Here is a 15795-nt window from a genome sequence, read left to right on the forward strand (position 1 = left end):
TCCAATTCATTCTATTCCTTGCACGCCTTTCACCCTCCTGCATGTTCAGGCCCCGATCAATCAAAATCTTTTTCACTCCATCTTTCCACCTCCATTTTGGTCTCCCACTTCTTCTTGTTCCCTCCACCTCTGACACATATATCCTCTTGGTCAATCTCTCCTCACTCATTCTCTCAATGTGACCAAACCATTTCAAAACACCATCCTCTGCTCTCTCAACCACTCTTTTTATTACCACACATCTCTCTTACCCTTTCATTACTTAATCGATGAAACCACCTCACACCACATAGTGTCCTCAAACATCTCATTTCCAGCACATCCACCCTCCTCCACACAACTCTGTCTGTAGCCCATGCCTCGCAACCATATAACATTGTTGGAACCACTATTCCTTCAAACATACCCATTTTTGCTTTCCAAGATAACGTTCTCGACTTCCATACATACATGTATACGAGTGGTTGGGCCATTCTTCATCTGTTTCCTTACGCTACCTCACTGACGCGCGGAAACAGGGATTAAGTATAATAAATAAATATATAAAGATAGACTGTCGATTCACTAAATCCAAGGGCACAATGAATATGCATTAGCATTAGAGGTTTTATATATATATGCCTGCATACCAAGTAGTGGTCAAGACAGACCTGGACCTAAAGCTAAACCAAGACCTTGAACTCTGGTCCTGAAACCAAACTTCCTGAGGTATAAGGGTGGGTTACATTTGGTGGTAAGGTCATACACTCATCATAATGCATTTAAAGATGAAGTTATACAACCACATAGCAAACTGGCTGCAATAGACTCAGATCTATAATTTAACCAAGTTCTAGACATGCATACCTATATGACCATCTCAGGTACTCTAACAGTCTTCTCTACTTCATAAAGCAAACTAGAAATTGATTCAAAGAATAATTAAGTCTAATCAAACTAGATAAAATTCTACACACTAGTACTAGGTTTCACAGGTTCTGTGAGGCTTATACAGTACAAACCAGGGCAAATTTCCAGCTCTGATTTAGGACTTAAATCTCAAAGGTTAATCAGTTTTATACAGTATAAACCAGGGTAAAATTAAAGCTCAGATTTTAGGATATAAAATCCCAAAATTTAATCAAATTAAACTTCTTCACATATAGTACATCATCTTCTTTAATGGTAATGTGTCATATAAAAGCATCATTTTATGCTGGACTCAGAATTCTAAAATACAGGAAGTCCTATATCAAATCATTTTAAGCTGGATTCAGAATCTGTCAAATACAGGAAGTCGTATATCAAAGTTATCAGTAAGTTCCTAAAAAAAAAACTTTAAATCAAAGCAACATTAATCAAACTGAGTTTTCCCACAGACAGAATATCATAAGTTATGGATGCATTCCCAGACACCAGATTAAAAACATTTAGTGGACAAACAAGTGATTGAGGGTGATGGTGTTTAATGTGAATGGGATGACTGATAAGGGTAAAAGGAGTGAGCTTGTGGAGAGGTTTAAAAGTTGTAGCTTGGATGTGCTGGGGACTGGGGAAACCCACATCCTTGGGTGCGGTGTGCAGAGTGAAAATGGAAATGATAAATGCAGGTTATAGAGGGCATGGAAGGTGCGGTATGGACGAGAATGACTGAAAATTATCAGGAAAGAAGAAAAGAGGGATGTGTAATTCTGTTATCACCAAGAGTGTGGGGGGGGGGTCTTACAAAACACAGGTGGAATGGATCAAGAATACTTTGGATGAAAAGGAAAACTGGAATTGTAAAGTATGCATGGGTATGTGTAAATGTGCACGTGAATATGAAGATTAAGCAAGAAATGAAGATTTTCTGGAGAAATTTGAATGACTATGAACAGTTTTGAGAATGAGAGAAATGTGGTTGTATTGGGTGATATGAATGCAAAAGTGGGATGTGATGAAATTGGTGAGGTAATTTGTAAATGGAGAGTGCTTGGAGTAAATGAAAATGGAAGTTATCTTGTGGATAATTGTGCTGAGAGGGGTTTATTCCTTGAAAACACTTTTTTTCAGCACAAGATGATCCACAGATATAACTGGATGAGGAATGATGGAAGAGAAGAGCAAAAGGCTTTGACTGACTATGTAGCAGTGGACAGAAGATTGAGAAAGGCTGTGCTAGATGCTAGAGTTACAAGAGCATTCTTTAGAGACTCTGATCACTTTGCAATTGTTGTAGGAATGAGGATCAGGGAGATGTGGAGGTATGGTGTAAGGAATAGAGGTAAAAATGTTGGCAAGTGAGATGAATCAGAAAAAATGCACAGAGGAATATGAAAGGAAGGTAACTGAAAGATTAGATGGAAGTGCATTGAATGTAGGGATGCAGTCATGTGTGAATGTGCTTAAAATGTTTAGAAAAAGACTATAAAAGGCTACGGAATTAGTAGTTGGATACAAGGTTGTGAGATATAGGAATAAAAAGGGCAATGCATGGTGGATGGAAGAGATTAGTGATGCTGTGGAAGAGAAGGTATATGGTAGATTGCTCAAAAAGAATGTACCAGAGGAAGTTCAGCAAAGGAGGGGGAAGAATACAAAATATGTGAGCAGAATGTAAAGAAGCTGATAGAGGAAAGCAAAGAAAGAGTAGATGAAGATTTTGGAAGGAGTTTAAGTGAAAAGTTTTGGGAAAAAAGGAAACTATACTGGAAGGAGGTGAAAAAGGAAAGATGTGGAATTGTGGATGTAAGAGTGGAAATGTTAATGTGAGTGAGAAGTAAGGGAAGTTACTGCATCAAAAGATGGAAGTGGAAGGAAGATGGAAAGAGTATTTTGAAGAACTGGATGTAATAGAAGGGTAGGCAGCAGTTGTTAAATGCATGGGTATGGAGGATGAAAAAGAATACAGGTGCAAGGGCCGAAAGCAAAAGGGAGATAAGAAAGGCAATGACGAGGCTGAAGGTAGGATTGTGGTTGAAATGCTGAAGTATGGAAAGAAAGCATGACGGAGTGGATGCATCTGATATGTAATTGAACATGGAAACAGAAGGTTGTGCCTGAGGATTGGGTGAAAGCCATTATTGTTTCTCTATTGTTATAAGGGAATAAATCTGTTAAATATACCAGAAAGAGTGTATGCAAGAATGTTAAGTGACAGAGTGATGGCGGCGACTGAATGGAGAATAAATGAAGATCAAGAGGGTTTTAGGAAAGGTAGGGCTTGTGTGGATCAGATTTTTGTGGTAAAGATGACCATGGAAAAGTATTTAGTGAAAGGTAAGATGTTGTATGCAGCATTTATGAATCTGGAGAAAGTGTATGACAGAGTCGAGTGGAATGCTTTATGGGATGTGTTCAGGATAAATGGGATAGAGGAACAACTGTTGGATTGTGCAAAAGCCTTCTATACAGCAGAAAATGCTAGTGCAAGAGCGCATGGAGAGTTAGGCAAAAGTTTTGCAATGCATGTAGGGATGAGGCAAGGCTGTGATGTCACTGTGACTTTTTAATATACATATGGATGGAGGGATAACAGTGAAAAGGAGAGCAGGTATGGAATGTGGTGGTGAGATATGGTGGATAGTGGCAAGCCTGTTTATGGATAATACTGTGTTGTTTGCTGAGTGAAGAGAAGTTGCAGAAGGTTGTATGTGTATTTTATGATGTAAATGTAGGCGCTTGAAGGTGAATGCAAGTAAAAGTAAAGTAATGTTGTTTGAAAGGAAAGAGAAAGTATAGATTTTGTAAAACCATTCAGAGTGAAAGAAGAAAGTGAACTAAATTGTGCTTTGGATATGGGGATAGAAAGACTGAAAGAAGTGAGAGAATTTAAGTATTCAAAATCTGTCTTGTGTAAGTTTAGTGACCAGGAAGGAGAAATAAGGGAGAAAGCAGGGCAGGATATAAGAGTCAGTGGGTCCCTTAACAGAATAATGAAGGATAGAGGTGTAAGTATAGAAGTGAACAGAGGATTACGGGACAGCACACTCCTCCCAACCCTAACCTATGTAGCTGAAACATGAAAATGGAATGAGTCACAGAGGTCAAGAATCTCGGCAGTGGAAATGAGCTATTTGAGAAGAGCATGCAGTGTGCTTACATGGAATGAAGAAAGAAATGAAGGGTTGTATGAGAGATGTGAAAGGCAGGAAATGCAAAGGGAATGAATTGCAGAGTGGCAGAATGGGTGAAACAAAATTCTTTGAGGTGGTTTGGGCATGTGCAAAGAATGCATGACTGGGAGTGTGAGAGGAGAGTGTATGATAGTACAATCAAATGGGTTGGTGTGAGAGAAAGACTCCCTATGACATGGGCAAACAGAGTGGAGGAATCCTCAAAGGAGAGAAATAGTGGAAGAATGTGTTGAATGGTGTATGCAAGGGATGCATGTAAGGACAGGGATAAGTGGGGACTCTTTTGCCGCGGCCATCCCTTGATGGGAGTTCCCAGTGAGAACAGGCAACGGAGATATGGATAGACAGACAGACAAGGCGAAAAGCATTTCCAAATAATCAGAAAGGCAATAAACACACATTACAATAGTAAAACCAATGAAAACAGGCTTCACTGCTGAACTTTCTTCAGAATCTTTCTTTAAATCCTCATAAACTCCCTGCTTTCTCATAATCAAAAGTTTACTCACTTGCATATAACAATGATCATCATCCTCAAGCCAAATAATCATTCTTTGTAAGTCATAAATCCACTCATATTCCTAATCAACTGATTAGCAGGTGAGGAAGCTCCAGTTTCTGAAAATTTCTAGATTTTAACAAAATTCTTCTTTAATGATAGTCCTTACAGTTGTTGCTGGAAGAAATATCAGCAGCACACTAACCAGCTTCAGGATGTTTAACTGAAGAAATATCAGCAGCACATTAACTGGCTTTAAATGTTCAATCATGTTAAATTTCACTTCTAAGGTTACTGCTCCCCTTTTATTTTCTTGATCATGGAATTACTGAGGCATACTGTTTCTTAATTCAGCTATAATCAAGAGCAGAATGTCACCAAATCTCCAAGAGAAATTATGTACTTTCAAAGCAATGGCAACATCAATCAATTTCAAGTCATAATTGTTTAATGGTGTACCTGGAAAAAACTAATGTTAATGAAGGGCTTCCTACATGGCATTTCAATCATTTTTCCCTCAAGAATTTTTTTTCTTTTTTATAATATAGTTCCTCAGTTAGCATACATCAACAAAAAATAAAATGACTACACTTACAGCAGCTCTCTCATGTCGAAGGTGCAATGCAAAGCCAATTCCAAAAGCTTTAGAAGCAGATGTCAATCGTAGCTCATCCTGGCGCCTGCGGTATGACCGTTCTGAAGCTTCTAAGGGGTGCCCTAATGATGAAGCTGGTGCACGTCGCAACATTCCCATCTCTGACCCATAATCCTTTTCCTGTGTCACAATGGGGCCAAAGTTCGTATTCTGTGGTAAGGCCTGAAAAGAAATATGTATCATGGTAAGGCCTGAAAAGAAATATGTATCCTCAACAAACAGTTCAACTGCACAAAACAAAACAAAAAATATCGAATTTCGCTAATCAATTCAAATGTCCTTCCTAAAAATATGCAAAACACACAGGGGTCTTTTGCATGAGCTGTGAGCTCAGCCAATCAGCACTTTGGGTCACCAGTTCAAGCACTATTCTGTCTATTGTGTTTGCCCTAGGAATGTTGATTCATTTCTTGTATTTTTCACTACTTACTTGTGCACAAGAGATTCAAAATATCTATTAAGTGGCATGCATGTGTAAGTCTTGGTTATGTGTGCAACATAAAGGAAAAAACAGCTTGGATATGAAGATTCAGGTTATAAGGCACGATGATGCTTGTAATTACACTGTACGTGAAGACACAAAGAAATCCTGTGCTAGTGAAAGATATCAGAAACTCTCAGATTAGTGTGGTAAAGGTCAAAAGGGATACAGGTAATTCAAAGAGAATAACTTCCAAATTCTCATTGTGACCAAGGAGGTGCAAAAAATGTAGGTACATTGTGGACTTGAAGCAAAATATTTATAAAGTCTACTCTTAAAGATTTCTATAATACTTCTTCTACCACTCTAACTGGCAAATTATTCCACATGTTAACAATCCCCTTGAGGGGAAAAGTGCATTTAACCACTTGAACTGGCAAATCATTCCATTTATTAACAATCACTTTAAAGAAAAAGTACTTTTGCCTTATTTTGCTTGTAATAATACGGGAGAAAGAATACTTCCCACGCATTCCTCACGTGTCGTAGAAGGTGACTAAAGGGGACGGGAGCAGGGGGCTGGAAACCCTCCCCTCTTTGTATTTTAACTTTCTAAAAGGGGAAACAGAAGGAGTCACGTGGGGAGTGCTCATCCTCCTCGAAGGCTCAGATTGGGGTGTCTAAATGTGTGTGGATGTAACCAAGATGAAAAAAAAGAGAGATAGGTAGTATGTTTGAGGAAAGGAACCTGGATGTTTTGGCTCTGAGTGAAATGAAGCTCAAGGGTAAAGGGGAAGAGTGGTTTGGGAATGTCTTGGGAGTAAAGTCAGGGGTTAGTAAGAGGACAACAGCAAGGGAAGGAGTAGCACTACTCCTGAAACAGGAGTGGTGGGAGTATGTGATAGAGTGTAAGAAAGTAAACTCTAGATTGATATGGGTAAAACTGAAAGTGGATGGAGAGAGATAGGTGATTATTGGTGCATATGCACCTGGGCATGAGAAGAAATATCATGAGAGGCAAGTGTTTTGGGATCAGCTGAGTGAGTGTGTTAGTAGTTTTGATGCATGAAACCAGGTTATAGTGATGGGTGATTTGAATGCAAAGGTGAGTAATGAGGCAGTTGAGGGATTAATTGGTGTACATGGGGTGTTCAGTAATGTAAATGGAAATGGTGAAGAGCTTGTAGATTTATGTGCTGAAAAAGGACTGGTGAGTGGGGATACCTGGTTTAAAAAGAGAGATATACATAAGTATACTTATATAAGTAGGAGAGATGGCCAGAGAGCGTTATTGGATTACGTATTAATTGATAGGCCTGTGAAAGACACTTCTGGATGTCAATGTGCTGAGAGGTGCAACTGGAGGGATGTCTGATCATTATCTTGTGGAGGCGAAGGAGAAGATTTGTAGAGGTTTTCAGAAAAGAAGAGAGAATGTGGGGGTGAAGAGAGTGGTGAGAGTAAGTGAGCTTGGGAAGGAGACTTGTGTGAGGAAGTACCAGGAGAGATTGAGTACAGAATGGAAAAAGGCGAGAACAAAGAAAATAAGGGGAGTGGGGGATGAATGGGATGTATTTAGGGAAGCAGTGATGGCTTGTGCAAAAGATGCTTGTGGCATGAGAAGCGTGGGAGGTGGGCAGATTAAAAAGGGTAGTGAGTGGTGGGATGAAGAAGTAAGATTGTTAGTGAAAGAGAAGAGAGAGGCATTTGGACGTTTTTTGCAGGGAAATAATGCAAATGACAGGGAGATGTATAAAAGAAAGAGGCAGGAGGTCAAGAGAAAGGTGCAAGAGGTGAAAAAGAGGGCAGATGAGAGTTGGGGTGAGAGCATCATTAAATTTTAGGGAGAATAAAAAGGTGTTTTGGAAGGTAAATAAAGCGCATAAAACAAGGGAATCAATGGAAACTTCAGTGAAGGGGGCTAATGGGGAGGTGATAACAAGTAGTGGTGATGTGAGAAGGAGATGGAGTGAGTATTTTGAAGGTTTGTTGAATGTGTTTGATGATAGAGTGGCAAATATAGAGTGTTTTGGTCGAGGTGGTGTGCAAAGTGAGAGGGTTAAGGAGAATGATTTGGTAAACAGAGAAGAGGTAGTAAAAGCTTTGCAGAAGATGAAAGCCAGCAAGGCAGCAGGTAAGGTTGGTATTGCAGTGGAATTTATTAACAAAGGGGGTGACTGTATTGTTGACTGGTTGGTAAGGTTGTTCAATGTATGTATTACTCACGGTGAGGTGCCTGAGGATTGGCAGAATGCTTGCATAGTGCCATTGTACAAAGGCAAAGGGGATAAAAGTGAGTGCTCAAATTACAGAGGTATAAGTAGGTTGAGTATTCCTGGGAAATTATATGGGAGGGTATTGATTGAGAGGGTGAAGGCATGTACGGAGCATCAGACTGGGGAAGAGCAGTGTGGTTTCAGAAGTGGTAGAGGATGTGTGGATCAGGTGTTTGCTTTGAAGAATGTACATGAGAAAGAAAAGCAAATGGATGTGTATGTACCATTTATGGATCTGAAGAAGGCATATGATAGAGTTGATAGTGCATGCTCTGTGGAAGGTATTAAGAATATATGATGTGGGAGGTAAGTTGTTAGAAGCAGTGAAAAGTTTCTATCAAGGATGTAAGGCATGTGTACGTGTAGGAAGAGAGGAAAGTGATTGGTTCTCAGTGAATGCAGGCTTGCAGCAGGGGTGTGTGATGTCTCCATGGTTGATTAATTTGTTTATGGATGAAGTTGTTAGGGAGGTGAATGAAAGAGTTTTGGAATGAGGGGCAAGTATGCAGTCTGTTGTGGAGGAGAGAGCTTGGGAAGTGAGTCAGTTGTTGTTCGCTGATGATACAGCACTGGTGGCTGATTCGTGTGAGAAACTGCAGAAGCTGGAGACTGAGTTTGGTAAAGTATGTGAAAGAAGGAAGCTGAGTGTAAATGTGAATAAGAGCAAGGTTATTAGGTACAGTAGGGTTGAGGGACAAGTCAACTGGGAGGTAGAGGTAAGTTTGAATGGAGAAAAACTGGAGGAATTGAGGTGTTTTAGATATCTGGGAGTGGATTTGGCAGCGGATGGAACTATGGGAGCAGAAGTGAATCATAGGGTGGGGGAGGCGGCAAAAGTTCTGGGAGCCTTGAAGAATGTGTTGAAGTCAGGAACATTATCTCGGAAAGCAAAAATGGGTATGTTTGAAGGAATAGTAGTTCCAACAATGTTATATGGTTGTGAGGCATGGGCTATAGATAGAGTTGTGTGGAGGAGGGTGGATGTGCTGGAAATGAGATGTTTGAGGACAATATGTGGTGTGAGGTGGTTTGATCGAGTAAGTAATAACAGGGCAAAAGAGATGTGTGGTAATAAAATGAGTGTGGTTGAGAGAGGAGAAGAGGGTGTTTTGAAATGGTTTGGTCACATGGAGAGAATGAGTGAGGAAAGATTGACAAAGAGGATATATGTGTCAGAGGTGGAGGGAACGAGAAGTGGGAGACCAAATTGGAGGTGGAAAGATGGAGTGAAAAAGATTTTGAGTGATCAAGGCCTGAACATGCAGGAGGGTGAAAAGCGTGCAAGGAATAGAGTGAATTGGAACAATGTGGTATACTGGGGTCGACGTGCTGTCAATGGATTGAACCAGGGCATGTGAAGCATCTGGGGTAAACCATGTAAAGTTCTGTGGGGCCTGGATGTGGAAAGGGAGCTGTGGTTTCGGTGCATTATTACATGACAGCTAGAGACTGAGTGTGAACGAATGAGGCCTTTGTTGTCTTTTCCTAGCGCTACCTCGCGCACATGAGGGGGGGAGGTGGTTGATATTTCATGTGTGGCGGGGTGGTGATAGGAATGAACAAAGGCAGACAGCATGAATTATGTACATAAGTATATCTGTATATGTCTGTGTGTGTATATATATATGTATACGTTGAGATGTATAGGTATATATATTTGCGTGTATGGACGTGTATGTATATACATATGTATGTGGGTGGGTTGGGCCATTCTTTCGTCTATTTTCCTTGCGCTACCTCACTTATGCAGGAGACAGCGACAAAGCAAAATAAATAAATAAAACAAATTTCAGGAGCTTGGCAGGTTTATTTTTCATAATGCTGCCAAATGTTTTGTACACACAAGATCTGTAATGTCTGGAAAATGTCATGCTGGTGTATACATACTGGCAATGTTGGCAAGCATTTAAGGAAAAGCAGCAAATTGTTCCATTTACACATAGGATTAATGTGTCCTTGTATGGAGTACTGCCCTAACATCTTGGGTGGTTCTAGCTCTGCATCCTTTCTTGACGAAGTTGAGTCAAAAGCAGTCCAAATTATAAACACTCCCAGGCTAACTTCAAACCGTGATCTTCTTGCCCTGAGCTGCACTGTTGTTTCACTTTCCCTCTTCTATAAGTATTACTTTGGCTTTTCACTCCCAAGAGCTGGCTGCTGGCTAGACCAAGCAATACTTGGCAAGCTGCTGCATCATGTGATCATTGTGTGGCTGCTGGCAGCTCAAGAGTGGGCCGTTTAGACAACTGCTGCTTCCCCTACACATCGAAACTTTGGAACTCTATCTTCTTATGCCTTTCTCAATAACCATGACCTTACGCATTTTAAAAGTGGTTTTTCACTTCCTCCAACATTCATCAATACTTTCCCTTGGTTTTTTTTTTTCCTCTTCATAATTCTCTCCACATTTCCATGAAGGCCCGAGCTTGATGTGAACTTTTGTCTGTGACTAGAGCAAAAAAAAAAAAAAAAAAAAAAAAAAATTAGTCCCTCTAACCTGATAAACTAATAACCTTGCTTTTGTTCACATTTACTCTCAACTACCTTCTTTCACACACTCTTCCAAGCTCAGCTGCCAACTTCTGTAGTTTCTCACTCGAATTCAGCACCAGTGCTGTATCATCAGCAAACAACTAACTCACTTCCCAGGCTCTCTCATCCCCTACAGACTGCATACTCACCCCTCTCTCCAAGACTCTCGTATTTAACTCTCTCATCACTCCATCCACAAACAAATTTAACACAACCCTGCCACAGATCAACCTTCATTTGGAAACACTCTCTCTCCTCTCTTCCTACTTACAAAAGTGCCTTACACCCCTAATAAAAACTTCTCACTGGTTCAAGCAGCCTTCCTCCCACACCGATATCTCAAGACCTTTCACAAGGCATCTATATCAACCCACCACATGCCTTCTCCAGATCCATAAATGCCACATACATATCCATTTCTTCCCCTAAGTATTTCTCACATGTATTCTTTAATGCAAACACCTGATCCACACATCCTCAAACATTTCTGAAAACAAACTGTTCCTCTTCAATCTGATGCTCTGTACAAGCCTTCACCCTCTCAATCAATATTCACTAATACAACTTACTAGATACACTTTACAAACTTATATCTCTGTAGTTTGAACACTCACCTTTATCCCCCTTACCTTTATACAATGGCACTATACATTCATTCTGCTAATTCTCAGACATGTCACCATGATCCATATATACTTTGAAAATCCTTACCAACCAAATGACAATACAGTCACCCTCTTTCTTCATAAATTCAGCTGCCATACCATCCACTCCAGCCACCTTGCTAAACTTCATTTAACACAAGGCTTTCACCATCTCTTCTTACTTCACCAAACCACTTTCTGTGACTCTCTCACCTCACATGCCAGTCTAACCCAAACATCTGACATCTGCCATCCTATACATTCAACTGTCCTTCAAAAGATCACCTAATCTCCCCCTCACATCATTACTACCTGTTACCATTTCCCTATTTGCCCCTTTCACCGATGTTCCCCATTTCACATATCACTCTAACCTACACACCCTATATCTGCCATCCTATCATCAAAAACACTCAACTGTCCTTCAAAATACTCACACCATCTCCTCCTCACTTCATTACTATCTGTTACCATTTCCCCTTTTGTCCCTTCACCGATGTTCCCATTTATTCTCTTGTCTTTCACACCTTGCTAACCTCCTTCCAAGACATCACATTCTCCCTAATGTTTACTGATACTCATCCACCCCCTATTCATCTGCCCTCTTTTTCAACACCTAAACCTTGACCATGTGCCATTTTCTCTTATACATCCCCCAATCACTGTCACTCCCTCCCTGTAAGTACTGTCTAAATGACTCTCTTTTCTCTTTCACAAGCAACTTTACTTCTTTATCCCACCACTCATTACCCTTTCTAATCTGCTCAACTTCCACATTTCACATGCCACATGCATTTATTCAGTTATTTATATTGCTTTGTCACTGTCTCCCGCGTTTGCGAGGTAGCGCAAGGAAACAGATGAAAGAAATGGCCCAACCCACCCCCATACACAATGTATACACACACATGTCCACACATGCAAATATACATACCTATACATCTCAATGTACACATATATATACATACACAGACACATACATATATACCCATGCACACAATTCACACTGTCTGCCCCCATTCACTCCCATCGCCACCTCACCACACATGGAATACCTTCCCCCTCCCCCTCATGTGTGCGAGGTAGCACTAGGAAAAGACAACAAAGGCCCCATTCGTTCACACTCAGTCTCTAGCTGCCACGCAATAATGCCCGAAACCACAGCTCCCTTTCCACATCCAGGCCCCACACAACTTTCCATGGTTTACCCCAGACGCTTCACATGCCCTGATTCAATCCACTGACAGCACGTCAACCCCAATATACCACTTCGATCCAATTCACTCTATTCCTTGCCCTCCTTTCACCCTCCTGCATGTTCAGGCCCCAATCACACAAAATCTTTTTCACTCCATCTTTCCACCTCCAATTTGGTCTCCCACTTCTCCTCATTCCCTCCACCTCCGACACATATATCCTCTTGGTCAATCTTTCCTCACTCATTCTCTCCATGTGCCCAAACCATTTCAAAACACCCTCTTCTGCTCTCTCAACCACGCTCTTTTTATTTCCACACATCTCTCTTACCCTTACATTACTTACTCGATCAAACCACCTCACACCACACATTTTCCTCAAACATCTCATTTCCAGCACATCCACCTTCCTGCGCACAACTCTATCCATAGCCCACGCCTCGCAACCATACAACATTGTTGGAACCACTATTCCTTCAAATATACCCATTTTTGCTTTCCCAGATAATGTTCTTGACTTCCACACATTCTTCAAGGCTCCCAGGATTTTCGCCCCCTCCCCCACCCTATGATTCACTTCCGCTTCCATGGTTCCATCCGCTGCCAGATCCACTCCCAGATATCTAAAACACTTTACTTCCTCCTGTTTTTCTCCATTCAAACTTACCTCCCAATTGACTTGACCCTCAACCCTACTGTACCTAATAACCTTGCTCTTATTCACATTTGCTCTTAACTTTCTTCTTTCACACACTTTACCAAACTCAGTCACCAGCTTCTGCAGTTTCTCACATGAATCAGCCACCAGCGCTGTATCATCAGCGAACAACAACTGACTCACTTCCCAAGCTCTCTCATCAGCCACATGCATATCTTGCATAATACAGCACTGCCTCCCTAAATACCTCCCATTTCTCAACCATCCCCTTTGCTTCAACTACTCTCACCTTCTGCCATTCTACACTCAATCACTCAATCTCTCCTGGTAATTCTTCACAGAAGTCTTTTCCATTCTCACTTACTCTCCTCACCAACATTCTTTCCATTTTGCCGAAAACCTCTACATATCTTCATCCTCGCCTTCACAAGATAGTGATCCAACATCCCACCAGCTGCCACTCCCAGCACATTACATCCAAAAGTCTCTCTTTTACACACTTATCAATTAATATATAACCCAGTAATATCTGCTGATAATCTCTCCTACTCAGATACATATACTTTTGTATATCCCTCTTTCTAAACCAGGTATTCCTAATGATGGGTCCTTTTTTTAGCACATAACCCCAAAAGCTGTTCACCATTTCCATTTATAAAATACTGAATACCCCATGACCCTCAATTATTCCCTAAACTACCACATCATATACACATAAAATATAAGGAGTGCACAGGATAGAACTGGGACAATGTGGTGTACTGGGGTCAACATGGGCTGAACTTGGACATAAGAAGCATCCAGGGTAAACCATGGAAAATTCTATGGGGCCTGGTTGAGGATTGGGAGCTGTAGTGTGAATACATTACACATGACAGTTAGAGAATGGATATGAGTAAATTTCTTCCTCTGTCACAGAAGAAGCTATAGGCTGGGAATGCTCAACTTCCTCAAAGCTCAGGCTGGAGTGTCTAAATGTGTGTGGATGTAACTAAGACGACAGGAGAGATAGGTAAAACATTTGAGGAAAGAAACCTGGATGTTCTGACTCAAGAGTGAAACTAAGCTTAAGGGTAATGGGGAAGAATTATTTGGAAATGTCTTCACAGTAAAGTCAGGTTGGTGAGAGGAAAAGAGCCAAGGAAAAAGAAGCACTGCTCTTGAAGCGGAAGTGGAAGTGTGTGATAAGAAGGTAAGGAAGAATATTCTAGGGTGATGTGGGTAAAACTGAATGTGGATGGCAAGAGATGACTGTTTACTAGTGCTTATGCACCTATCCATGAGAATAACGATCATGAGAGACACGTGTATTGGAAGCACCTGAGTGACTTTGTCAGCATTTTGATGTAAGAGACCAGTTGTAAGTGATGGGTGAATTATATGCAAAGGTATGTAATGTGGGAGTGGAGGGTATTCAGCGTTATGAATGGAAATGGTGAACTTGTGGAGATGTGTGTTGAAAGAGATCTGTCAATTGGGAATACCTGGTTTAAAAAGAGGGATATAAACAAGAATACATTAGTGAGTAGAAGAATGGTCAGTGGTCAGTGCAAACACAATCAATTCAAAGATTTAAACTGTATATGCCCTAACCACAATGAACTGAAAAAAGGTCAATTTACAACAGTTCTACTCTGTTATCAGCTTAGTTATTGACTGATTTTGTTCTGCAGTATCACTTTACTGTTACAGAATACAAAAGCAGCTGAAAAGCATGATTTGAAGCATTAAATTTTTTTGAAAGATACTAAAGTGACAGCAGTGAGGGATATGTATACTAAGGAAAAGAGAAGATTAATTACGGTAAATGTACGGGCTGAAATATCAATATAACCTATAAAATCCTCACCTTTTAGCAAAAAAGAAATCATAAAAAATATACTAACATAAAATTCATCTGCCACTGGAGATCACATGCCTGCTTACTCTACTGACTGTTTGTTCTTACCAGCACGGGGCCTAATCACGGGCATAACAGTTGTATTGTGACAATCATTGAATATTGGCATTAATCTTGCCTGCTAGGGAAGTATGATGAGGTTCTGCATTATAAATTTAACTTAAGCTGATGTACTATCATCTTAAGTCAAACTGATAATTAAAACTTTATAATTTCATAATCTGCAACATCTAATGTATTCTCTAAATACTGTACTATAGCACTACAGAAGAAAATCTATATAAGCAAAGGTAACAGAGTCACATGCTAGTGACAATGGCAACTCTAAGCACCAAAATACAGTTTTTCATGTGAAGAATTAAGAATATTAAAAATGCAAGTGGACTGCAACAGGTCCACAGCCAAAGAATAAAACAATTAAGACTTACAGGTTATCACTCTTCTGTACAGAAGTCATATTCCTATATTTTGGGTAACCTGAGAGACCAAACCTGATAATATTGGTTAATACCACCTACAACTGGAACACACAACTAATATTACTAAAAATTTGATTACTGATAAAATATTTCATTTGCAGACTGGCACAGCAGGCAAAATCTGAATGAATACTACAAAAGAGGTATATGGTACAGATTACAGATAATTGATGAATTAGATGTACAACTACAAACATTTGGATAAGATTATTTGATTAAAAAGCCAGAGTATGGTATATATGATTCTTTGTAATAACAGCCATGAAGATGGAAAATTGATCAGTGGTTATATATACAAATATACGGCCATGACAATGCCAAACATTACCAATCATATTACACCATAACTTTACTCTCAATTATGCTGACACACTTTCTGCTCTACCCTTGTACACTATTATATACAGTAAAACATAATACATTGACTAGTAATGAGACATA

The 15795-nt window shown here is 40.1% G+C and overlaps 1 protein-coding gene across 1 annotated transcript in view; it reads right to left on the reverse strand.

The window, feature by feature from the left end:
• The window catches only part of LOC139750719 (proteasome maturation protein-like), a 34430-nt gene that overhangs the window by 18503 nt on the left and 132 nt on the right, over window positions 1–15795 (reverse strand). Inside the window, exon 2 of the mRNA XM_071665394.1 lies at window positions 5189–5410. Coding sequence (XP_071521495.1) covers window positions 5189–5410 — 222 coding nt within the window. The remainder of the gene's footprint in view (window positions 1–5188; window positions 5411–15795) is intronic.

This window comes from Panulirus ornatus, chromosome 10, assembly GCF_036320965.1.
Source record: "Panulirus ornatus isolate Po-2019 chromosome 10, ASM3632096v1, whole genome shotgun sequence".
Lineage (NCBI taxonomy): Eukaryota > Metazoa > Arthropoda > Malacostraca > Decapoda > Palinuridae > Panulirus > Panulirus ornatus.